A 27,132-nucleotide genomic window follows, 5' to 3' on the forward strand; every position below is an offset into this window, starting at 1 on the left:
GATCCCTGTAGATGACAACACAGAGTTCAAAGGTCTTTGGCACACTGTCAGTGATTAACAGCCATCCTGGGACTCTGGACCGCTTTGCACAAGAGCTGCTGAGGTAAAACAAAGCCAGGTGGGGGGTCAGCCATACTCACCACATTGGGGGGTAGCTTGTGCCCGGGCAGATACTTGACGTTCTCATGGTCAGTGTTAATGATTTCGGTGAGTTTCCGATTGTTGACCGTCTCCTCAAAAACCCACATCTTGACCGTGCCGTCAAACTTGTCCAACTTGGCTGCATTGGCACCAATGATCTTTGCGATCGCCGAACCCCTGTATGCCAGGAAAGGAAAAAAAAATCCGGTTAAGAGTTTGAGCCCTGGCAGCTATGGCAACCTGCACCCCTTCCTAAGAGGATATTGTGGGATATGCTGGGGACACAACACGAACAGCTACAGGAAGGAGGGAATGGCGGTAATGTGGTCAACAAGAGGACTGTGAGCAGGGGCCACATGACGGGACCCTCCAAGAGCAGCCGGGTAGGAATACAACATGAGACATGCAGGGGGTCTTGAAACCAAATCACCGACCTGACCTGCCAAGACTCCACACTGAGGGTCTCACAAGAGAAGCATTTTGCCTTTGGCACCAGTGCTTTAAGTTAATGACAGGCTGTGCCAAGACCAACCGTCTAGTAGGGGACTTGATCTGCAGACACCAACACTCCCACCCCTGGCACTCACTCCTTAATGATTAGATCCGCCCAGGGCCATCTTAACATATAGGCTCAACGGGCACTGGGGCCCACATTGTTTCTGATGTCAATGTATGTTTCTGTTTTGCTGTCCAAACAGGGACCCCAGCACTCTACTTTGCCCAGGGGGCCTGTGATGCTGGCAGGACGGCCTTGGATCCAATTCGATTAACTCTTGACTGGCAAAAATGATGTTTCAAGCTGGATTTGGCAGATGGTTGATTGATCATTGGCTGAATTCCCTGAAACTTGAAGAACTGCATGCAAACCCTGGTGTGCTTGCTGTGGAGTTGCGTGGAGTCTGTGCCCACCATCCAAATGTATGTAGGTTAGGTTAATTTAGAGCCCTGTGCCCCATCAATGTTGGGGTCCTACTTTGACCCCAACATCAGCCCCTGTTCCTGTGAGCCTGAAGTAAGGGGCGTTGAAAGTGGACTCCTGGACGGTTGGACTTTGAGATTAATCAAAGACTGGATCTTCTCAGAGTAATGCAGGCTCATAAGTGCCAACTTTTAAGAAGGACTGGGTGGGCACTCATTTTTCAGTAGCCTACATATGTAAATGTCACACAGCCTACTGCAGTGTATCTCCTTGTTTTTCAAGCCCCTACCGTTGCAGTACCCCACACTTTGGCTCTTTTCCTTGTAGTCACTCTTCCTAAATTTATATTTTTCTGCATTATTTTTTAGGTTGGATGGCAGTGCCGATGAAAAATTTTTTTTTAGTTGTACGACAAGAAATCAATGTTTTTTTGTTTTTTGCTTTGCTGTTGTTCATCACATTCACTGTAATAGTCAATAGTGGTGGGATTTGAACAAGCAGGCTGAGCACCACAGCGGTACGGCATCACAATAAACTTCTTGTTGAGGAATCCAAAGAATGAATAATAATAATTAATTACATTTATATAGCGCTTTTCTCAGTACTCAAAGTGCTATCCACACAGGGAAGAACCGGGAAGCGGACCCACTATCTTCTACAGTCTCCTTACTGCAAAGCAGCAGCACTACCACTGCACCACCTGTAAGGACCATGAAGTGAATTGATTCTCACAGACGAATTGGAGTGAATGGAGATGCCCTTCACTATTAGCTAAACTTCTCAGTCGAATTGGGCTTGTGTCACAACTTAGGGTAGCACAGAAATAGAAGGAGTAAAAATGTGTAACGCCAGCTGATTGGGGGTCTTTCCTGTGAGATGAACTAGAAGACTTCACTTATTTATTTATTTTTCAAATGGGAAGCAAGTAAGTATTTCTAAAAGTCACATTACACTAGAAGACCCTGGGTACGTATAGGCTGTGTGGTATTTTTAAGTCAGAATTCATGGGGGTTTCAGCTCTAGGGCACCCACCCACAGAGCCAGTGCATATGCACAGACTTACTGAAAAGATCTGAGGATCAGAGAGTAGACAAGTTGAAAAGAACATGTCCATCAGTGACCAGGGGTGGAAGATTTATGGAACAAGAATGGAATGGCAGAGTGTGTGTGTGTGCGTGTGTGTGTCTCTCTTTCTCTCTCTCTTTCCAATCACAGTCTGTATTGGTCAGAACTGGTCACCACCCACTGGCTGGATTTAATGAAATAAGGTCTGGCTCATCTGCATACAGTACATCTCAATGATTGGATCTGGTGAGATGAACCATCCAGTCACAACCTAGGTCTGGTGCAGCTGGTTTGGATTCATTTGCATACAGCTCAGTGATCGGATTGGACAAGATGACCCCCTCCAATCACAAATGAAGTCTGCTGAAAATTGATTTGGACTCATTTACATACAGCTCACTAAATGGATCAGACGAGATGACCCATCCAATCACAAACTAGTTCTGCTGCAACTAATTTGGACTCCTTTACATACAGCCCAATGATTGGATTGTGCAAGATAACCCCCTCCAACCACAAACTAAGTCTGCTGCAACTGATAGGGACTAATTTGCATACAGCTCATTAATTGGATCAGGTGAAGTGGACCCTCCCATCACAAACCAGATTAGGCACTTGTATCAAAGACAGGACTTGGTCAGTTTAGGTGAGACTCGCCTCCACAGCCAGAACTGAGCACTGTGATGCCCTCTTTGAATGATGACCGAACGTGGTGAATGAAAGCCACAATTTGTGACTGACCCTCTGGTGTGCCTCACCCCTCTGAACACTTTAGGGGTCTGACTAAAGACACACAATGAGCCCAAGAATCCATTTGGATGAGCCTCCCTGTCATTGAATGGATCTTCTGACACTAACACCGTCACCAGTGACAGGCTCTGTTGACATCAATCCCAGAATTCCATAGTGGATTCTTGTCAACTAGCAATCTGCCTGTGAACTGAACTGGAGGAGACTGAGTGACGTTTAATCAATAAAGCAGAGACTAACCATCTTGTTAAGCCCCGGCGCACAATCCTGAGTCTAGTAGATGCCACATTTTCCTTTCATAACACACGACTGATGTATTTGGACCCAAATTCTAGACAGTGACCTCCAAATTCATTTAATAATTATAAACAGAGAATGGTTACACACAGATGTGCACTGAAAGGGTGGGCTGGTGTCCTCTGGGCGTCACTGGCTCGACTGCGTACAGCAGAGATAATTAGCCTCCTTCATCTGAGCTGAAGATTGGGTTACAGGCTGGCATTTTGAAAGCCTGATGAGTCACTCCTGGAGTGCGAACGTCTTCACAGCACAGCTGCCAGAGAGCTCAACGGCGGGCCTCCCCACATGGACACTCACAGCTTCTCCTGGCAAGGCTTGGATGGCACTGGCAGAGGGCGTGCTGGTGCCCTACTTTATTTCACTAGGCTTATCATGTCTATGCATTCTTTTCTCAGACAGCGGAGTGTGTATTAGGCCTCATGTGCACTTCCCAGCTCCTCTGAGAGGCGCACTACTCTGAAGAGGCCTGCATCTGGTGTCTCCGGTCAGTCACGTGGGTCACTTCGGTTGCACACTCAATTGCGATCGTCTGTTCCCCCCTTCAGACTAATCTGTTGCAAGTTCTCAACAGCACACCATCAGGACATTAACGGTCCTCAAGTCTGGTGGCCACTCAACTGTCCTGTCCTCTCCACTCAGTAGCTCCGATGATGTGCCTCTTAGTGCCTCATCTACGTCTGCCCCACTACTGTATTCACTCTGCTCATCCTCAGCTCCTGATGGTTTCTTATTTGTCACTCCAACAAGCACCACATGGTGATGAGCTGCTCACTACGTCAGCTCTGAATGGACGATGATGTGACACACTCTACTGCCCACTATGCTCAGTTACGCTGGTCCACAGGTCACATGATGCGAGTGCTATGCTGGAAGGCCCAGCATCCCGACCAGAATAGGAGCTGGCTCCATGCCAGGATGAGAAGCCATAATACAGTAGAAGGACTGGGGTGGACTGGCATCCCGACCAGGATGGGTGCAGGGTGTCCCTCCTGGAAGGACAGAGGATGCCTGCTTCCCAGTGCCGTGTTCCCCTGTAAATACAGTGGCAGCATCCCACTGGTCCAACACCCATATGATGGATTCCCAAAGAGCCGACTGGGAATTCCAGTCACATGTGACAACCTTTTTGTTTTTTTTTTTTCTGGTGTCACTAGGGGGAGCTGCAGGGGATCATTACTCCCTCTTTGAAGGGTTTTCCATCTGAACTGGAAGTTTTTCCAGTGTGCAATTCTGAGGAATTCGTACTCCAAGGTCCGACAGAAGAGAAGTTGGGTTTCCTGCATGAGGGGTTGGATGAGACCACGTGGGAGGTGTGGAAGGAGAAGGAAAATTATTACTTTGTTGTGCAGCCCGAAAAAGAGGAAACTGGAACCCTGTGGAGGTATTGTGTCGAATAAACACCTTACATTTGAACCCAGGACTGTTGTGCAGTTGTGTCTGGAATCTGGGGCCCCTTAGTGGTCTATTTGTGTACAGCATGAAGCAGCGAGCTAGCTTAGTACATCATGCAAGCTGTTAGTGGAGACCACCACAGCCGAGAATGGACTAGCTCATCAGAACGTGGAACTGAGAACCAGCAGACCAGCAGGGTTCAGGGCCAACAAGGAGCATGGAATGGAGAACACAACGTAACTCATTACGATAAAGAACACAGAACTGGCAGACACAAATGGACATACGGGACTGAGTGTGAGCCGTCCGTATACGGTGTGGAGCGGAGAGCTGAACTTCTCATCACAGCGTGGCATACGGAGCATCTTGAGCCCCGGCATGACGGCTGTCCAAACCCAAGAAGCAGCATGAGAACAGACAACGCCATCATAATGGGAACTGGCAGACACAGTGGGAAGTATGGAGTCGCGAGTGAAACGTACAAATCGCGGAGTAGGGAACGGGCTAACTTAGCTCAACGTGCGTCTGACTGCCTTCTCCTCATCAGATAATCGATTAGCTTACTGCAGTCATGACCAGCTCGCCACAGCGTGGAGCAGAGAGCAGACCGACTCATTACAGTGATGACTACCCACTGACGGACACAACGGGAAGAAAGCAGCGGAACACAACGGGAAGAAAGCAGCTGAGATTGAACTGATGGCCTGTATTTGATATAGGAACAGGGAACCCCGGGCCAACTCCTCACCCATTCACGCTGGTGAGATAAGCTACTATGTAGACAGCTGCCCGCCGATCTGCCGGCCTTCCGACCACCACCCTCGAGGCAGTTTAGAGGGCAGAATAGTCACAGTGTCTACCGACTGGCTACTGCCACGCGACCACAAGATCAGCAGCATGGACTACCGACTCCATACTTCCTGTTGTTTAGGCCGGTGCCCAGCTCACCATAGTCTTGAGTCAGCCCCCACACCGTGATGAGCTGGTCAGTTCTCAGACACAGATGGCTCTAATGAGGAAGAGGAGGCAGTCAGATACACAACGGAGTAAGTTAGCCGGTCCGCTCTCTGCTCCACACTCAATACAGTTTGACGGGGGTCTTATTTTACTCAACACTCTGTGCTTAGAATTGTGTTTGCCAGTTTCCAGGTCCTCATGGTAATCCCAGCTCCATGCTGCTTGCTGGCCGGTCTTGTGGGTAACAACTCCACGCCGGGTTGGTCAGGTGGTTCTCGGCTGCAGCCCCCAGGAACTTAACCCTTTCAGGCCTGGCACCCTATTATTAGTACAGAGATACGCAAAGCACAGGTACGTTTGCAGCCGTTGGAACCGGGCGCACAACTGTTAGCGCAGACTGGAGAGACTGGCATACAGTCCGCGAAACACGGCCGTGAAAATGGACGCTTCTGGACTGTGCGCTCCACCTTCAGTTTTGTTTCCTCAAGAAGACTGACGTATTTGACAGCTTATTCTATAATAATAGTGATCTTTTTTTTTTTTTTTTTCATTTTAGAGCTTCCTTGACACCCCAAAGGTAGAATATGTCACAAAATAATTGTTCCCATAGAAACAGAAAATCCAGGGCAGAAAGGGTTAATGAAATCATTCTCTGCTCCAACAGCACCGATGAAGAGGCTTCCGGATTACATGATATGCTAAGTTAGCGGTTCCTTGCTTCATGCTGCTCCCCGCTACCATACTTCCTATCATGTCTGCCATTCCCGAGCTCATCTCTGCTCTAAACAACTCTGACAACGTGGTTCTCAGATTACACGATGTGCTAGCTCCTCAGTGTGACGAGTAGGTCCGCTCTTTACTTCAGGCTGTATCCCACCTCCATACTTTCTATTGTGTCTGCCAGTTCATCATTAATCCTGTAAGGGCTGAATTATTTTTCCAAAAAAATCCAGTTTTCTGTAAAGCACACAAGGCAATGGTTTCTCACATACATCAACATAAAACATCTGTTGCTATGTGCTGTGGCTGTGCATGTTCGGCATCACAGCAAGAGGGTGGTGGTAGTGGTCTCAGTGTGACACAATATGGTTTATACCTCTTGTCATCATGTTGTGGTCCTCCGAGGTGAACGCTGCTGTAGGCACATCAGCTACACGAAAGTGTTCAGCACCACGATCAGCTGCGGACCAATCAGATGATGCCGGTACCTCACTTTCGTTTTGATATCCATCTCCAGATCACTTGCATCAAACTCGGAGTCCGAAAGGTCAGAGTCCTATTCAATGAGATTATGAATTCAAATGTCCATGGAGTATTTTGCTTTGCACATTCGCTTGTTGTTTAGGCCGGTGCCCAGCTCACCATAGTCTTGAACTCTTGCCAGATGCCGATGCCATTTTAGAGGTTGTTTGCTCTTCGCTACTCATGCACGCCTAGGGAATTGTGGTTTCCTTCTAGCAAAGAGAGTCAAACTAAAATGGGCGAGTTTTGTCGCAGTTTACAGCTGATTACCATCCTCTACCCCTGAATTTTGACAAAAGTTGACATCAACCCTGAAAGAGTTAATGTAATAAGTTTGTCTGGTCTTAGGTCCACACTGCTTGTTGGCCGATGTTGTGAGTCTCAATTCCACACTGCGATAAGTCAGCTGGTTCTTGAGTGAAGACTCCACTAAGATAATCCACTCCTTGGTCTGAAGAGCACTGACCATGTGGCTCTCAGATGATGTACTAAGTTAGTTCATTGTGCCGAGTTGGTCCGCTCTTTGCTTCCTGCTGAATACCGATTTTGAGCTCATCATCATCAGGAGTTGGTCTGTTCTCCGGTCCAAGCTGCTGTGTAGCTGATGTAGCGAGTCGTAACTCCACACTGCGATAAGTCAGTCGATTCTTGACTGCAGACTCCACTCCTTGGTCTAAACAGGTCAGGTCAGGTTGGGGAGCAGGCACTGGTACATCGTGTTGCTGCCCCCACCATACGATGAAACACCACAGGATCCTGGTTGGCAACCCCCCTGGCAGACACCCTACGTAAATGACCTTCTATCTGCCACAGCCAGGTGTTATGTGGGTGTCCCCTTGGCCTGGTCCAGCCATTCAGGTCCTCAAGATTGAACCACATCACCCTCGGGTAATCGCGCCACGTGGCCATAGTGCCGTAACTGACGCTCCCTCACAATGCAGGTCATGTGCTTCATCTGGGACTCCATGAGCAACACAAAGTCAAACCAGCGGGACCCAAGGATTCTCCGAAGAGACACAGAACTGAAGGAGTCCAGTCTTCGTCTCAATACATGCTTAACTAAAATAGACATATAATTAATTAGGGGGCTGCGCCCCCTGCTTGCTTTGCTCGCCAGCCCCCAGGTTTGGTCCTGTGGAAATACAATTTAAAGAGTTTTTGTTTTTCATGGCAATTGTTACATACTGTATGCATTATGTTCATTTTTTATTTAACAATATTTGGAATGAACTGTTCTTCAAGATCGCAATGAGTTCTGATTCCTTGTTTGGTCTTACAGCGTGATAATACAATGTATAATCTCACGGGAAACTGTAAACGTTTTAATACGAATGGCATATTCTCGTTTCGAGTTCACTCAATAAAAATAAGACTTTCTGATAAAACAATCTACAGTACTTACGAAAGTGGGAATATCCAGAGCTGAGGTAGCCGGTAGCATTGTTCTCAAGAAGCTGCGGATTTCTGGCCATTGTGGATCACACATCATTGTAAGAAATAAATCTGGCCGACTGATAGTTCTGTTTGCATCAAGATATAACTGTTGCAATGCTCTTGGACAACCTTGATATGCTGATGGCAATATTACTGCTTTACCTATTTTGAACTTGTCTGAACTATTGATATTTGAATTTCAATCAATGAGACCTTGCATATGTTCTGTTCTAAGTTTAGCGTGATTTGATTTGATAAAGAAGAGACAATTAGGTGCGACTTTTACCCGAAAATATTGTGTGGGTGTTATTCGTTTTTCTGAATGCGTTTGTTTCATATTGTACGAGCATCCTGTTTCGCCATCTGGGAAAAGCAAAGGAAAGAGTGCAGGGTTGGAATGTGGCGATGTATTTGACATGCAGTCACGACTGTAATTCGTTCCAAAACTCTGGTCGCAACCCGATTTGGTCGTGACCCGAACTCATTTCTCCCATAGGATTGTATGTAAATACAATTAATCCGTTCCAGACTGTATGTAAAAATATTTTTTTAAAGATTTTTAAGCACAAAAATAGTTAATTATACCATAGAATGCAGTGTAATAGTAAAAACATTCAATAACACTGAGAAAACCTTGAACAGAGAAAACTAACATTACAGGAGTTCACGCTACAGCCTTACGAACCGCTCGCTGTAAACACTTTTTTTTAATGAGTTTTAAGCACAGGTGAAAAAAACAAACATTTCAAAAATCCGTAATTTATACAAAAACTAACCATAAACAACCAAGAAAACTAACCTTGCATGCACGCACGTCTGACCGAGAACGATGTACTGTACAGGGAGTGACTGAACACGTGCGGAAATCATCGGCGCGTACAAACCGGAAGGGAAACTAACTGGCTTGTTCGTCACCAGTGTGTGGTCGTGAACAGACGCAAAAGCTTGGCTAACGTTTTAGTCGTCACCCGATTTGTACGTTCGTGACCTGAGTTTCTACTGTAAAAGACGAATCATTCGTTGTCTTTGGATATACACGAATATCAACTCTGTCTTGGATATATCTCTGTTTTTCGAAGTATTATCACTGACAATTTGTCATATGTGTCATCTTTCAGATCCATACAGACATCCAAGATAATTTCTTTGTCCGTGTTTTGCTGATAACTTTCTTGTAAAGTGCGATACTTTTGGACGTATGGATTTGTATCCATTATTGTCTGTATAATTTCTGTCACGTCAGATCGTTTAACTCTTTCGATTTTATGTTGCATCGTTTTTCCATGATCATAAAGATACACCTGAGCAAATTGCGTTTTTTTCGAAATTAAACTCGTCATAGCTGTAATTGTTGCGGGAACACAGATTCTCATAGTGTATGGTACTTTCCCTGATGGCAACACGAATTAGACGATCTACAAGTCCCCAACGTAAACTGTACTGCCTTACAATAACTACATACTTCCGACATATCACCTATGTCCATATAGTCAATCTCTTTTTGCTGTTCCGTTATTTCACCGAGTAATAATTTCCATTTATTTGCGCGAATGCGATCTGTCCTCTCAGTAGTTTGACACTTTTGAATTGTAATACTGTAATATTTTTGAACTTTCTCTAGGTGTGTATCTCGCCAAGGTTATTTTTGAGCCTTTCGAATTCCACTGCTCTCATAATCTGCCAACTGCTCTGCATGTGTATGTTTGGACCTGACTTTGTCTTTTATTTCTGAGCCCGTTCGGACCTTCAAGGTTTTCGATTCCACTTGTTCCGGGCTGATTATTACTTTCCTTGCCTAGGTCACCATCTCACGGGAACATGATTCCAATAGATGTCAGTATGACGTGACTTGATTGTGACTTGACCGTGTCGTGGGACGTGAAAGTGTGGCTGCCTCTCTGTCTCTCATCCAGATGACGTCTCGTCACAAGATTTTTTTTTTTTGTAACAGAGAGATAGAAAGATAGAGTCCTTATATATAGAATAGTCTTTTAGTTTCTAAAGATGAGTCCAAGGATTAGGTCATATCGAAGAACAGAACATACGCAGACGAAGGGACGCAGATAGGACATGGGGGGAAAGGTTCAGAGGTCTGATGAAACCAAAATAGAGATTTTCCAGCCAAAATTCAAAGCACGTTTCTTGAGATGTGATGGCCTACATCTGAATAGATTTGCCACCAGGGTCCTCTCCAAAAACATCTCTAAAGATAATACATCTGTCACATCTACAGTTGTGTCTCGCTTAATGACGGCATATGGGTCAGTCTAGAGCGTCGTTAGTCAATTTTGTCATTAAGCACGTTGATGTATGTTAACGGTTCTGCCTCTGTGTCATTTGATTGTCATCGCTGCATTCTGGAGAAAACCTAAATGTGTGCCAGAAGCACGCATGGAGGTGCCTTTGTGTCATTTTCACCGGGATGACACATCAAATATACAGTACATTTGACCAGACGTAACCTACCCTAAGCTAAGCTTATCTAACATTAGCCTAATACATACATCATATCAATTAATAATAATTATTGAAATCCAGTAATAATACTGCATACGACCGCTTCCACCAGCGTTTCAATGCTATTCAATTTCATTTATTGTATCTCTAAGGAAGCTCCATCATTAAAGCATGATGTTGCTAACTGAGTCGTGACTGTACTTGGCTTTAGGACTAATAAAAGTCATCGTGATCAATGGCATTATGAAGAAAGCTTTCAATGGCAAACGAGGGGCCCAATACGACACTAATCTCATGTTCGTCGATGACAGCGTCATCTTCGCCATGACCGACGTCGAAGCTACTGACATCCTTTAAAATATTGCCCATGTTGCTCAGTCCTACAGCATGATGATTAATGTGGAGGAGACCAAAATCTTGACAACCGATGGCTCAATAGCCAGTGTCCATTCAGGTCAAACAGGTCAAAGAATTTAAGTGCCTTGGATCACCGGTCCAGGAGCGAAAATTGGCATGGACCACCAAAATCACCAGCCAGATTAGCCAAGCCACAGAGGTTGACCAGATCCATTACAGTTCATATATTACTCCAGTAGATCCCAGAGGTTGACTGGATCCACTACGGTTTACATATCCCACCAGTAGATCCACAGAGGTTGCCATCACCTTGATCCTACAGACAGTACTCACCCGTCTGGACAATGGGAAAGGGGGTTCTGTGCGAATGCCATTTCTAGACTATACAGCATTTAACACAACAAACCACTCTAAGCTCATCACGAGGCTCAGGGACCTGCGTCTGAACACCCCACAGTACATCTGAATTTTTAACTTCCTGTCAGGCAGACCCCAGGTGGTTCGAGTGGGTGGCCACACACCTCTAATCCCTCATTCTCAACAAAGGGGCTCCACAAGGCTGTGTGCCAAGTCCTCCATTGTACCTCCTCTATACATCCGACGGCACGGCTGCACACATGACTCTAATGTCACAGTCAAGTCACGATTTAAAAATAAGGTCCAGACAAACTGGCATGAATGCGGATAACCTAACTGACATCTCAAACTGCCTGAAAACTCTTCTGAGACCCTCAGTTTGGCTTTACCTCCCTCATATCAGCTCATTACTCATTAAGACCTTTCATGTGAATGATCCTATCAGTTGTGTCCCGATTCCCCAAACAACCCTGCACTGCTCCCCACAATTCGTGCCAGGTCAGCGGAAGCCATTCCCGGTCCAGCATTAAAGGTGCCCACTGCATTACCTGAGGGAGTCAGAGTCGGGGGGCTGCGGGTGACACTCAACTGGAGGAGGGAGGAGAGGAAGGAGGTTCATTGTTTTGTCTGATTATTGGTTGTGTTCATTATAGAAAGTGCTTGTTGGGTTAAAAATCTACTATTTGAATCCATGACTGTGCTGGGCATTATTGTGTTTGGGGCTCGGTGGTCCCCCCTACTGGTTACAGCATATTACTACACTATGTTCCATGTAGTCACATGGGGTTCATGAAGACTGTGCTTTGGTGCTCATCAGCGCTGTAAATTCTGAAGTACGCTATTCGGCTCCGAGCTTATGATCTCTCATAAGTGTCAATATACCAAACCTGTGCTGCAGGTGAATAAACTCTGGAGATGGATCTGCAGGCAACAATAACGTACTCCTTCCCCATCGCTGATGAAGCACAAGAAAAGCCTGATTCATTGAGGACTGCAATCTTGATGTGATAAGCAAACATGGAAAGAAAAAAAAAAACAACTGACCGAGTGTCAGTGAGGCGCCTCCATCTGGGTGTGTTTATCTTAGAGCAGCGGTCTGGAAGGAAATGACAGATCTTATGAGAACATCAAACAAACAGCCGCTGAAAAAAAAACGATGGCTGTTCATTGTTCTTTATCATTGTGGGTGACACACTTGTTTTATTCACAGGTTTCTTCAGTTTTTTTTATTGATTGTTGGATTGTGTTTGACTTTTATGTTTAATGTTTGATATTAGTTTGTATCCTCTATTATTTATATTTTATGTGATCTTTGTCTCTGCTTTTTATTCAGAACCTCAGAAGGAAGAGGACTGGAAATGCAAGGGTGTTCTTCTTCCTCTTCCTCTTTTCCCTTTTCTTTGTGGGCTCGATGTTCCTGATCAACCTTCTCCAAACAGTTTGGTCCTCCACCTCCTACCTAGTCAGACCCTTTCCCTTCTTTGATTTTATCCATTCAACTGTGCTTTGGCCTCCCTCGCCATTCTCTTCCCCTGGACTTCCATTCCCATCATTCTTTTGCCCACCTATTCGTTGTCTGTCCTCATCACAGGTCCATACAACTTCTTCTAACTTCATCTTTTCCCACTTCTATGTGGGGTTCATACTCCTGATCAGCCTTCTCCCTACAACTGCACCTTCTCGCCACTCCTCCTTTTCCTTTACCATCCACCTGCTCTTCATCCTCCCTTGCCTTTTCTTGACCATTCTCATCACTCTTTTGCCCACATATTCCATGTCTCTTCTCATCACACATCCTTTCCTGTCCTTTCTTGGAGGTCTCATCCACTCTTGTTGTACCTCTGATGGTCTCATTTCTCATTTTGTCCTTATTTTGTAACTCCACAATTCCATCTCCACATTCTCATCTTTTCCACATCCAACTTCTTCTCCCCCTTTACTGCTCATGTCTCAGCTCCCTCCATCATTGCTAGTCTCACCAATGCCTCAAAAACCTCACCTTTAGCCTTCACCTTAAGTCTTCAATCACACAATCCTCCTGATAGCTTCTTTAATTGTTTCATCCACATTGCACTCGAGGAGTTATCTCTTCGTCTAATTGTCCATCTTGGTCTACCACTGATCCCAGATATTTAAACTCATCCACTTTTTTCAGTGGCTCTGCCTGCAGGCTAACATCTGAATCCTGATCATCACTAAACATCACATATTCTGTCTTCTTCTTCCTATTTATCTTCAATCCTCTACCTTCCAAAGCCCTGCTCCATTCTTCCAACTTCCTCTCCACTTCCTCTTTTCTGGACAATGACATCAGCACAAAGCCTGCACCACAGGGATTGGTCTTTTAATCCCACGAGTCAACACCTCCATAACCCAATCAAAGAGGAAAGGACTTCAAGAAGTCCCCTGGTGCAGACCTCCTCTTGTCTGTTAACCCAACCCGAGTCCTCACTCCCTCACACATATCCTGGATAATCGTCACACACTTCTCTGGTCCTCCTTCCTCTCTCATTCACCTCCAGACTTCTTGACGTGTTGCTCTATCATACACCTTCTCCAAATGACCAATATGTCAAGCCGACTTCCATTTTGAATTTAAAGATCTCCGGCACTGGTGCAGAATTTGTAGGAGCCACTAGGACACTCAGGTACAGCCATCTATAGTCTGGCTCAATCAGAAGTGTGACTGAAAACTGACTTTTAAATAAAGCCAAACAGAAAAACACAAGGAACTGAGGTGCAGAAAGCGGGCAGTAGGCGCTCTGGACTGGAATATTTGACTCTCACAGAAGGTGGTTTGTCCACCAAACATCTGGAGATCAAGGCACGGATGAACATCTACCACAGATAACAGTGGAGTGCGCTGGAAGTTCCTCGTAGGTTTTGCGCTGACTTGATCACACATGATGGACTCTGCACTGCTGAGAAGTCCGGGCATCGTGCCATACCATCATGAAGACCCCCAAATGCACGGCCAAAACACACCAGAAGGTGTACCGATCTCCAGAACATCATGACAGTCTGACATTACAAGTCAGATGGCCAAAGTGTGCAGTGGAGCTGAGGTGAGCGAACAAGAGGAATGCAAAGAAGATCTGCTGAGATGCCATGACAGTGGAAAGAGGAGGAGGCCGAGGTGGGCACACCAAAGATGAAGCTCACCGATGGTTTTGTTTCTGATTACTGCACTTTCTAGAAAGTTTACTGATGGATCAAAACTACTCATGACATTATCTTGGGGCGCATTCCTGCTTTTACTACACTTGTTCACAAGAGCGTCTGTATGCCAGTACTGTTCAACCAGGGCACCGGTCACCACCCTCCACCTCAGAAAAGGTCTACTCCAGCACGGCTCATCTCAGTAACACTCGCTCATAAACATCTGAACATAACGACAACCATGCAATCATCACGCAGACGACACGAAACGCCGTGTGTTGTGGTGTGAAATTTTGTATATAAGTTAATAAATATTTTGTATGTCTTGTAAGGGACGGCCAGTAGTTTACCCTGGCCAAGATGCCCCAGTAATGGAAAGATGGGGGAAGGCAACTTATCAAGGACACTGCCTCCCCCAGGATGATAGACGGTAGCTTCCCTAGATTGCAGCGGTGCCCTGGATCCCCGCAAGGCACTATGGGACTTGGAGTTCGGCAGCACAGCCCTGCTGGGTACCGTGGGTGCCACCAGGAGACGCTACTGTTTACATAGCTCAGAAATACTCCAAAGTCACGGGGACGGAAGGACAGAAGCCCTTCTACAAACCGGATTCCAAAAAGGTTGGGACACTAAACAAATTGGGAATAAAAACTGAATGCAATGATGTGGAGATGGCAAATGTCAATATTTTATTTGTAATAGAACGTAGATGACAGATCAAACGTTTAATCCGAGTAAATGTATCATTTTAAAGGAAAAATATGTTGATTCAAAATTTCATGGTGTCAACAAATCCCAAAAAAGTTGGGACAAATAGCAATAAGAGGCTGGAAAAAGTAAATTTGAGCATAACGAAGAGCTGGAAGACCAATAAACACTAATTAGGTCAATTGGCAACATGATTGGGTATAAAAAGAGCTTCTCAGAGTGGCAGTGTCTCTCAGAAGCCAAGATGGGTAGAGGATCACCAATTCCCACAATGTTGCGCAGAAAGATAGTGGAGCAATATCAGAAAGGTGTTACCCAGCAAAAATTGCAAAGACTTTGCATCTATCATCATCAACTGTGCATAACATCATCCGAAGATTCAGAGAATCTGGAACAATCTCTGTGTGTAAGGGTCAAGGCCGTAAAACCATACTGGATGCCCGTGATCTCCGGGCCCTTAAACGACACTGCACCACAAACAGGAATGCTACTGTAAAGGAAATCACAGAATGGGCTCAGGAATACTTCCAGAAACCATTGTCAGTGAACACAATCCACCGTGCCATCCGCCGTTGCCAGCTGAAACTCTACAGTGCAAAGAAGAAGCCATTTCTAAGCAAGATCCACAAGCTCAGGCGTTGTCACTGGGCCAGGGATCATTTAAAATGGAGTGTGGCAAAATGGAAGACTGTTCTGTGGTCAGACGAGTCACGATTCAAGTTCTTTTGGAAATCTGGGACGCCATGTCATCCGGACCAAAGAGGACAAGGACAACCCAAGTTGTTATCAACGCTCAGTTCAGGAGCCTGCATCTCTGATGGTATGGGGTTGCATGAGTGCGTGTGGCATGGGCAGCTTGCATGTCTGGAAAGGCACCATCAATGCAGAAAAATATATTCAGGTTCTAGAACAACATATGCTCCCATCCAGGCGTCATCTCTTTCAGGGAAGACCCTGCATTTTTCAACCAGATAATGCCAGACCACATTCTGCATCAATCACAACATCATGGCTGCGCAGGAGAAGGATCCGGTACTGAAATGGCCAGTCTGCAGTCCAGATCTTTCACCTATAGAGAACATTTGGCGCATCATAAAGAGGAAGGTGCGACAAAGAAGGCCCAAGACGATTGAACAGTTAGAGGCCTGTATTAGACAAGAATGGGAGAGCATTCCTATTTCTGAACTTGAGAAACTGGTCTCCTCGGTCCCCAGACGTCTGTTGAGTGTTGTAAGAAGAAGGGGAGATGCCACACAGTGGGGAAAATGGCCTTGTCCCAACTTTTTTGGGATTTGTTGACACCATGAAATTCTGAATCAACATATTTTTCCCTTAAAATGATACATTTTCTCAGTTTAAACTTTTGTTCCGTGATTTATGTTCTATTCTGAATAAAATATTAGAAGTTGGCACCTCCACATCATTGCATTCAGTTTTTATTCACGATTTGTATAGTGTCCCAACTTTTTTGGAATCCGATTTGTAGGTCAATGAACTATTTAAAGGACTACTGGGGACCTAGGAGGGGAGCCTGAGTTAGGAAGAGGAGGAGGAGGACAGCACTTGCTGGGAGGTATGGAGGAGAAGAATGTTGTGTTTATTGATGTTTTTATTGTGTTTATTGTGGCTGTGGTGCTTTGGAGGCACGGTCTGAGAAGAAGAAGAAAATTAAAATACTTCTTGGTGCTTTTAACTTGTGTCAAGAGCCTCCCACAGTTTGAGCTCGGCATGCTCGGCAGCCACCAAATTGAACTGAACTGGAGAGATTTAGCATGAAGAATGGTCAACAATACCTCCATCCAGAATCCAGACACTCATCACAGGCTACAGGAGGACAGCGTCGAGAGGCTCAAAGGAGCAAAAGGAGGCTCAGCTAAGTATCGATGTCATATCTCTGTTGGGGTGCCCAGATTTATAGACCTGTCTAATTCTGTTATGATGCATATTGCATATTTTCTGTTAATCCAATAAACTTAATGTCACTGCTGAAATCCTACTGTGTCCATAAGACATGTCAGATATTCAAAGGAAGTTCAGCCAATGACAAACAAAAATCCAAAGAATTAAGAGGGGCTCCCAAACTTTTTCATATGACTGTAATACGAGTTTTTTAAAAATTCCAACAATCCTGTTTTTGGTTCGTCATTCTGGGTTGTTGAGTGTTGCCTGATGAGGGAAAAAAAATGACTTGAGCACAAGGCCGGAACGGTCCGCAATGTGACAAAACGTGAAGGCGTCTGAAGACTTTCTGAAGGCCGTGAACAAGGACAGACATTCATAGATTTTCCTGCTATGTATAATATGTTACGACTTCTCGGCCCTACTCAAGTGGCCCCTATTTCATCTCTGCTGTTTCACATTTGCACTCTCTTTGATGGAGCTCAGCCCTGCACGCCATTGAGGTTTCAGTTCTCGGCTCAGATGACATTGAATTTGTCCGTTCTCGGCCTCCCAGAGTGTGTTCACGTCATCTGTCACGTTCTGGCTCACAGTTCCCCTACTCAGCTGCTTTCTGTTTCCTCCCTGAGGTTTCACGGTTGCATTTCCATCGACTTTGCAGTTTCTTTTGTCAGACTGAGTTGGCTCAGACCACAACAAATCAGTCTGGTCAGACCTTCACTCCATTCTCCGTTCAGATCACACATAACTTCGACACTCTAAACACCATTGGTCCTGTGGGTCCAGTTTCTTCACTGTGGTCTCATAGTCCCTCATCGTGTTCTCATCTCTGCACTGGATTGATGTTAGCAGCTTCCAGCTCAGAATAATCCGTTTGTCCGTTCTCTGCTCCATGCGCTGTTCAGGTTGTCCATCACTTCTCCACTCTACTGTTGATCCCTTGGGTTCCATTCCTTCTCTGCTGTTCCACGTCCCTCCATTATGTTCACTTTGCTGGTGCCCAGTCATCAGTTCTCAGCTCAGACTCCACTGTCCATTCTCTGCTTCCATGCTGTGTTCTGGTTGTCCATTCCTTCTCCCCTTTAAACATTTGATCCCGTGGCTGCCAATCCTCAACTGCCATTTCATAGTCCTGTATTAAGTTCGCTTTGATGGTGCTCCATCCTGGACTGTATCGAGCTTATCACTTCTCAGCTCAGTTTGCATGTTTGTCCGTCCTCCACCCCATGCTCTACTGACATTGTCCATCACTGTTCTCCACTGGTGATACCTTGATTCCAATTCCTTTTCTCTTGTGTTACTTTGATGTTGCCCAGTCCTGCTCTGTATTGAGGTCATCATTTCTTACCTCAGTCTACATTGTCCATTTTCTGCTCTGTGTTGTGTTCTCCAAGTGGGTCTGATTCCTTTACCGATGTCTCACAGGCCGCCCCCATTCTGTTCACTCTGATGGTGGTCAGCTCAGACTGCATTGAGGTTGTCATTTCTCAGGCCTTGTTCAATGTGTCCATTTCCTAATCCACATTGTCCTCAGATCATTTGTCACGCCCTGGCCCTACATACTTCTAGGAAGTGCTTCCCATTTCTTCCTTGATGTTTCCCAGCCCTGCGTCAAATACACTTTGATGGTTCTCAGCTCAGTTCTGCACTGAGATTGTCCAGTGTCTGCTCCATGTCAGGTGGTTCCCATTCATTCTCTGCTATCTCGCCCCCCCCATTGTTGTGATTGGTCTGATGGTTCACAGCCCTGGATTACATTGAGGTTATCGGTCCTCAGCTCAGACCGTCCCAGACTTCTCCATTCTTTTAATTCACAGCATATACAGATTGTTCATCACTTCTTGACTCTAAACACCACCTACCCGGTGGTCCTCACTTCTCTTTCCTGATTCTGAGCTCTATGCTGCACGGTGGTTGCCCATTCTTTGTTTCATTCTGTGCTCTCGGCCTTATGTACATCTCTCAAGTGGTTCCCAGTCCTTCTCTGCAGTCTCGTAGCCCTCCATTATGTTTGCTCTGATGGTTCAAAGCTCTTCACGCTTGGTGGTTGTCCATCGTGTCTAGACTCCAAACACCACCAACCCCACGCTCTTCATATCTCGTTTCTGACTCTGCCATCAGCCCTGTGTTGTGTTTGTGAATTCTCCATGCTGCATTCTTGGCCTTATGTACTTCTAACTTCCTGCTCTGATGTCCCACAGCCCTCCAGTTCTCCTCTCAGATCACTCCACACTTGTCCATTCTCTTAGCCCACACCATATGCAAATAATTCATCACTTCTTGACTCCAAACACCTCCTGCTCAGTGGTCCTCACTTCTCTTTCCTGATTGTGAGCTCTGTGTTGCATTCTCAGCCTTATGTATTTCTAACAGGTGGCGCCCATTCCTCCTCTGATCTCTCACAGCCCTCCATTACGTTTACTCTGATGGTTCTCAGCTGCATTGAGGTTACCAGTTCTCAGCTGAGACCACTTCACACTTGTCCATTCTCTTAGCCCACGCCATATGCAGATTGTTCATCACGTCTACAGTAGACTCCAAACACCACCTGCTTGGTGGTCCTCACTTCTCGTTCCCGATTCCCAGCCCTATGCTGCACTGAGTTTTGTCCATTCTCTGCTCCCTGTCGTATCCTCCCTTTCAGCTCCATGTGCCCATCTCGCTTTCAATGCCATATGGACCGTGAGCGCCGAGCTGCACAAATCTCCCAGTCAGTCACTTCTCATTTTCTGAAGTGGCTGACTGGGCACACCAAACAAAGGTTTCTAGAACATTCTGTGTAGACAGCCACACAAGACGGCTTTGTTCTTCCAAGCCGTTGGCCTTTTCTCCCTCTGAAAGTTGCACAGACTGCTAATCAAACTGTGGAGTCATCAGTCACATGACAGAAGAGCCTCGTGCCATGTGCCACGTACAGGGGGTACCCTGTGACCGGGTGGCCATTGTCGTGGCTGCTCAGATTTATTCTTTTCAGGCGTGAGGTTGCCGAGTAAGCGTCTGCCCAGCGAGTCGCGGCCGTGAAGTGAAGGCCACTGTCTGTGTTTAATGAGCCTCACAGACTCCTGACCAGCAGGCCGACCGTCCGCTGGCACTTTAAGCCACATCATCACTTTTATCTTAGGTGGTTGAAGTAAAACGCATCCAAATGAGCCCATTGAAACACCAGGGACAGCTAGGTCAGTGCCAAACCGATGGTGGGGGGAAAGAGGAAACCAGAAACGTGTTGTCAAAAATTCTCTTAAAAATGCCCACTAGACAAGTGGGACGCCCATTAACTACAATATGCCATCCGGGCAGTAAAGACAGAGACCACCAGATACGCAGGGGCAAAGGCAGAAGGCAAAAACCAAAGAAATGGATTATTGGGACAAATGCCAAGGCAGAGGGAGACAAGGGGGACAGCAGTGTCACAGCTCCAGAAGCCTGGTCATGGGGTCCGCATGAGCTTTTCTCCTTTTTCTAGATCTTCTCTCACTTTCTCAACACAAAGTCGGCCAGAATTTGAGGGCATTGGCGAGATTGGGAAGATGGCTGGTAACAGCCCCCCTCCTGCTTTACCGCCAGTGTTTGGCCCCCAAATGGAGTAAGTGGGCTTTGAAAATGAACAGGCAAGAATCTGATTGCGCACACAAACACAAAGTCTGCTTTATCTGCCTCGGTGTTAATGAGAATCCATTTTAGGGAGAAAGACACTAACTGATTGTGTATGAGAGACCAGGCCATTAGACGGCTCAATCCAGTCACACACACTGGGCGAGGAGACCTACACACACACACAATGGGGGGTGTAGACACACACACACACACACACACATATATATATATATATACACACACACACACACACATATATATATACACACACACACACACATATACAGTGGTGTGAAAACTATTTGCCCCTTCCTGATTTCTTATTCTTTTGCATGTTTGTCACACAAAATGTTTCTGACCATCAAACACATTTAACCATTAGTCAAATATAACACAAGTAAACACAAAATGCAGTTTTAAATGATGGTTTTATTATTTAGGAGAAAAAATCCAAACCTACATGGCCCTGTGTGAAAAGTAATTGCCCCAGAACCTAATAACTGGTTGGGCCACCCTTAGCAGCAATAACTGCAATCAAGCGTTTATGTATAACTTGCAATGAGTCTTTTACAGCTCTGGAGGAATTTTGGCCCACTCATCTTTGCAGAATTGTTGTAATTCAGCTTTATTTGAGGGTTTTCTAGCATGAACCGCCTTTTGAAGGTCATGCCATAGCATCTCAATTGGATTCAGGTCAGGACTTTGACTAGGCCACTCCAAAGTCTTCATTTTGTTTTTCTTCAGCCATTCAGAGGTGGATTTGCTGGTGTGTTTTGGGTCATTGTCCTGTTGCAGCACCCAAGATCGCTTCAGCTTGAGTTGACGAACAGATGGCCGGACATTCTCCTTCAGGATTTTTTGGTAGACAGTAGAATTCATGGTTCCATCTATCACAGCAAGCCTTCCAGGTCCTGAAGCAGCAAAACAACCCCAGACCATCACACTACCACCACCATATTTTACTGTTGGTATGATGTTCTTTTCTGAAATGCTGTGTTCCTTTTACGCCAGATGTAACGGGACATTTGCCTTCCAAAAGTTCAACTTTTGTCTCATCAGTCCACAAGGTATTTTCCCAAAAGTCTTGGCAATCATTGAGATGTTTCTTAACAAAATTGAGACGAGCCCTAATGTTCTTTTGCTTAACAGTGGTTTTGCCTTGGAAATCTGCCATGCAGGCCGTTTTGCCCAGTCTCTTTGTTATGGTGGAGTCGTGAACACTGACCTTAATTGAGGCAAGTGAGGCCTGCAGTTCTTTAGACGTTGTCCTGGGGTCTTTGTGACCTCTCGGATGACTCGCCTCTGCGCTCTTGGGGTAATTTTGGTCGGCCGGCCACTCCTGGGAAGGTTCACCACTGTTCCATGTTTTGCCATTTGTGGATAATGGCTCTCACTGTGGTTCGCTGGAGTCCCAAAGCTTTAGAAATGGCTTTCTAACCTTTACCAGACTGATAGATCTCAATGACTTCTGTTCTCAATTGTTCCTGAATTTCTTTGGATCTTTGTATGATGTCTAGCTTTTGAGGTGCTTTTGGTCGACTTCTCTGTGTCAGGCAGCTCCTATTGAAGTGATTTCTTGATTGAAACAGGTGTGGCAGTAATCAGGTCTGGGGTGGCTACGGAAATTGAACTCAGGTGTGATACACCACAGTTAGGTTATTTTTGAACAAGGGGCAATTACTTTTTCACACAGGGCCATGTAGGTTTGGATTTTTTTTCTCCCTAAATAATAAAAACCATCATTTAAAATCTGCATTTTGTGTTTACTTGTGTTATATTTGACTAATGGTTAAATGTGTTTGATGATCAGAAACATTTTGTGTGACAAACATGCAAAAGAATAAGAAATCAAGAAGGGGCAAATAGTTTTCACACCACTGTATATATATATATATACACACAACACACACACACACATATATATATATACACACACGCACACACATATATATATATATATGTATATATTTCCATCCATCCATTTTCCAACCCGCTGAATCCGAACACAGGGTCAGCGGGGTCTGCTGAGCCAATCCCAGCCAACACAGGGCACAAGGCTAACCCACCGCAGGACATATATATATAAACTGCTCAAAAAAATTAAAGAAACACTTTGAAAACACATCAGATCTCAATGGGATAACAAATCCTGTTGGCTGTCTCTACTGCTATGGACTGATATGGTGATGTGTTAGGAATGAAAGGATGGAAATGAAAATGATGAACCTACAGAGGGCTGAACTCAAAGACACCCCGAAAATCAAAGGGAACAAAATGATGGGGCAGGCAGGTGAGTCCATTTGGCCAAAATACCACTGCAGCAACTCCAAATCATACTCAGTAGTTTGTAAGCCCAAAAATTGCCTGACAACATCCTAATGAGACAACGGATTTTTTCCTGGGGGATCTCCTCCTAGATCTGGACCAGGGCATCACTGATCTCCTGAACAGGCTGAGGCATCGGATGGCCAGAAACATAATGTCCCACCCAGAGGTGTTCTATTGGACTGAAGTCATGCGAGTGAGCGTGAGGGGATGCCAGTCAATGGGATCAATTCCTTCATCCTTTCGCCACATGAGGCCGGGCATTGTCATGTGTCAGGAGGAACCCAGGAGCAACTGCACCAGCATAGGGTCTGACAATGGGTCAAAGGATTTAATCATGATACCTAATGGTAATCAAGGTGCCGTTGTCTAGCCTGTAGAGGTCTATGTGTCCCACCATGGATACGCCTCCCCAGACCATCACTGACCCACCACTGGTCATGCTGAACAATTGACATTTGTGAAAAGCACAGGGTGCCAATGGTGGACCTGCCAATTCTGGTATTCTATGGAAAATGGCAATCGAGTTCCACGGTGCCCACTTGAGGATGTTGGGCACGAAAAGTACAAAAGGTTACAATCTGTTAAAAGTTTCTAAAGAAATGAAAGAGAAAACCCCTGTTTTCACAAGTGTTCAAACCCTTTAGGCTCCAAAAGAATAAAGCGGTAAAATATTTTTTATTAATAAAATGCATTACATTTGTTACTCCAACAGATGGCGTATCAGAAACATTAACACTGTTTTTCCATACTGTATCCTATACCAAATGGTACTGAAAAGAGACATATGCATTGCATTTGTTAATCCAACAATTGGTGCATCATAAATATTTCTAGTAATGCATGTTAATACTAATGTGGAGGTCAATTTCAGGATGTAGATTTAGCAGCATTCACGTTTGCAATGTATTTTGTAATGCACGTAGTGATAAAATGAATTGCATTTGTCATTCTAGCAGGTGCAACATCACAAACATTTGTAGTAATAAAATGCATTGCATATTCCAACAGATGGCGCATCAGAAACATTAACACTGTTTCTACATATCTCATACCAAATGGCATTGATAAGAAACATATGCATTGCACTTGTCATCCCAATAAGTGGAGCATCACAAACATTTCTACTAATGCATTTTAATATTAATGCTGAGGTCATTAAAAGATTACTTAGATTTAGCAGCATTAATGTTTGCAGTGCCCCATCTACTGGGATGTATTTTTTAATGCATGCAATGATAAAATGCATTGCATCTCTCATTCCAACAGATGGTGCATCACAAACATTGACATTGCTTTTCCATATCCCACACCAAATGGCATTAAAAAGAGATATATGCATTGTGTTTCTCATTCCAACAAATGGTGCATTACAAACTTTTCTAGTAATGCATTATATAAATATAATACCATATGATATCATTTCATGTAGACTTTATAATCCAAGAGGAAAATGTGTTTGCAGTAGAAAAGTACAACAAACCCTGGACCCTGTAGATGCAAGAAAACAACCCAAGGCACAATATACTGTATGACAGTAACTGTTACGATCAGTACCAACATCTCCGTGAGGCTGCAAGTATCAATAAAGACCTTTAACAGCACACAGTAATAATTCAGCAGGATCACCACAACGACTTGAATACAAAATGCTTATCACACTGGGAATACAAAAGTCCTGAAATGTGTCGCGGTTTGCCCTTGGGCACCTGAAGGCCACAGTCCGACTATACACTTTCTTCTTCTTCTTCTTTCGGCTGCTCCCATTAGGGGTTGCCACAGAGGATCATCTACGTTGTCCACATATTGACTTGGCAAAATTTTACACCGGGTGCCCTTCCTGACGTAACCCTCCCCATTTATCCAGGCTTGGGACCAGCACAAAGAACACACTGGTTTGCACATGCCCTGTGGGTTCCGACTATATACTTTACTTATTTATTAGATTTATTTAATGGTGTGGACGTGGTATTTAACATCTGCTGACATTCTCAGCCTTTCTCTCAGTCCAGGTGCTCACAAACTTCCTTATTTTCCATGGTCTTCCCACATTTTGTATTTTTATTCTTGTTTATTGTTCTTTATTCTCTTTCTGTATTTGGTGTTTAGTGGTTGATACTCATTTTTATCTTGTGTTTCTCCTTTGATCTTTTTCTGCTCTTTTCTTCTTATTGTACTGTTCTGAAGGTACTGTGCATTGTGAAGTGCTTTGTGTGCTACATTAAAATATATTATTGTTATTAAATTGGACAGGACATTAAAACTTCAGACCACTTTAAATGAGAACAAACCATGGAGCCCAACAAGCACGTCAATCCGACTTGTCTAACGTCTCCAAAAGTACATCCATCCATCCAGCCATTATCCAACTCGCTATATCCTAACTACAGGGTCATGGGGGTCTGCTGGAGCTAATCCCAGCCAACACAGGGTGCAAGGCAGGAAACAAAACCCCCGGGCGCAGGGCACACACACCAACACCCACACACATCAGGGACAATTTAGGATCACCAATGCACCTAACCTGCATGTCTTTGGACTGTGGGAGCAAACCCACACAGCCACGGGGAGAACATACAAACGTCACCCACTGTGCAACCATGCCGCCCCCAAAAGTACATTCTACTCCATAAACCGCATTCCATGTTTCTGTGGTTCTCCATGCAAATTCTTATTTGTGGGGAAATGTCTCCTTAATAAATGTTCATCTGTGCCCCTTATTGCTCCTGTGATCTTGTTGACACAAATTCCTAATCTGACTGACTAACGGCCATGGGAAGTATGGAGGACATGAACCTGGACACCTTTCACCTACTGAGACTCCTGAAAAGGTGGTCTTCCCCTTGAAATAAAATTTACACCCAACAGACACATGTCATACATACAGTATACAGTATATACAATATTGGAGAGAGAGTGTTTTATTAAGAGCATGGTGCCGACCATGCGCAGCAAAGGGCGCTATATAATGACTCCCTGTCGACTGCCACCTTGAAAAGTCAGGACTGGCATTCCAGTTGTGGAGCTGGTGGGCGCTTGCCACCTGGAGGGCAGCACGTGACGGTTCTGGTTTATTCCCGTCAGGACTGGACCTCCCCCGTCAGCCAAGACAAACAACCTCGCCCGATTGTATTCTTTAACACAAGGACCTCTGAAACAAAAGTGTTTGTTGACATACTTGACATTTCTCCCAAACAAGAAATGCCGATCAGCAGATTTCCTGAGGGAGCCGCAGCGTTTCGACACCAGAAGTCACAGAAACTGAGAGAGAGGATGAGGTGACAGGCGCTCACTCCCGCACGCCTCGTCATATTCGCAGTCACACGTTCGCTGGACAGCTGATTTGAGTGCAATAAATAATCGGATCACAGAAGATCGCAGGGTGGAGGGCGAGGGTTCTTGTTAATCATTAAATATGTTTCGCCTAGGCCCTATAAATGGACAGTGTCTATAAGGGGAAGCCGCTGGCAGCGTTTAAATGTCAGCTGCTTGGTAAGTAGGTGGCCAGCGCCGAGGATCTGCACCACGCAGCTTTTTCTTTCACCGCCAAGTGCAATCAACTTTTACACCAGCAGATACAGACTGTCACAAGCGCCCCAGTGGCCAAGGAGATCGCCGCTCGTCCTTCTTGCACGTCCCGCCGAAGGCCGATCTCTACTCACCAGTTCCCGGAGCCGACAATGCACACTTTCTTCGGCGTTGCCATCCTTACAGGTGCCAAGATTGCCCGCCTTCGTGGTCACTCACTTTTTGGGAAGACCAGAAAGGCTGGCGAAAGCGATCCCAGTGAGTGCAGCGCCTGGACTGCAGTCGCGGCTATTTAATCAACACGTGGGGCGGGCGGTGGCCACGCCTCCCAGCGTATGATTGGCTGTCGAGTTGTTTGGACGCACGCCCCCGACAGAGGCGCCGAGAACGGCAACCTGCTTCTGTTAAAGGGAACTTCAGCCGAGGGAAATGGAAAACGCTGACGAAAAAAAATCATTAAAAACAAAAAGCCGGCAAATAAATGTGTGTTAGTATGCCATGCAATGATTGCTTCGAATCATTACGGTAAATTTAATTGTATGAATGGG

At 45.2% G+C, this 27,132-nt stretch overlaps 1 protein-coding gene across 1 annotated transcript in view; it reads right to left on the reverse strand.

Annotated features, from left to right (window-relative positions):
* gpd1b (glycerol-3-phosphate dehydrogenase 1b) overlaps positions 1-26,864 on the reverse strand; it is a 48,657-nt gene extending 21,793 nt beyond the window's left edge. The window contains exons 1-2 of the mRNA XM_039746781.1: positions 26,719-26,864; positions 141-318 (exon numbers count right to left, since the gene is read on the reverse strand). Coding sequence (XP_039602715.1) covers positions 141-318; positions 26,719-26,762 — 222 coding nt within the window. The 5' untranslated portion in view covers positions 26,763-26,864. The remainder of the gene's footprint in view (positions 1-140; positions 319-26,718) is intronic.
* Positions 26,865-27,132: the final 268 nt, after the last annotated feature.

Source organism: Polypterus senegalus, chromosome 3 (assembly GCF_016835505.1).
Source record: "Polypterus senegalus isolate Bchr_013 chromosome 3, ASM1683550v1, whole genome shotgun sequence".
In the NCBI taxonomy this organism is placed as follows: Eukaryota; Metazoa; Chordata; class Cladistia; order Polypteriformes; family Polypteridae; genus Polypterus; species Polypterus senegalus.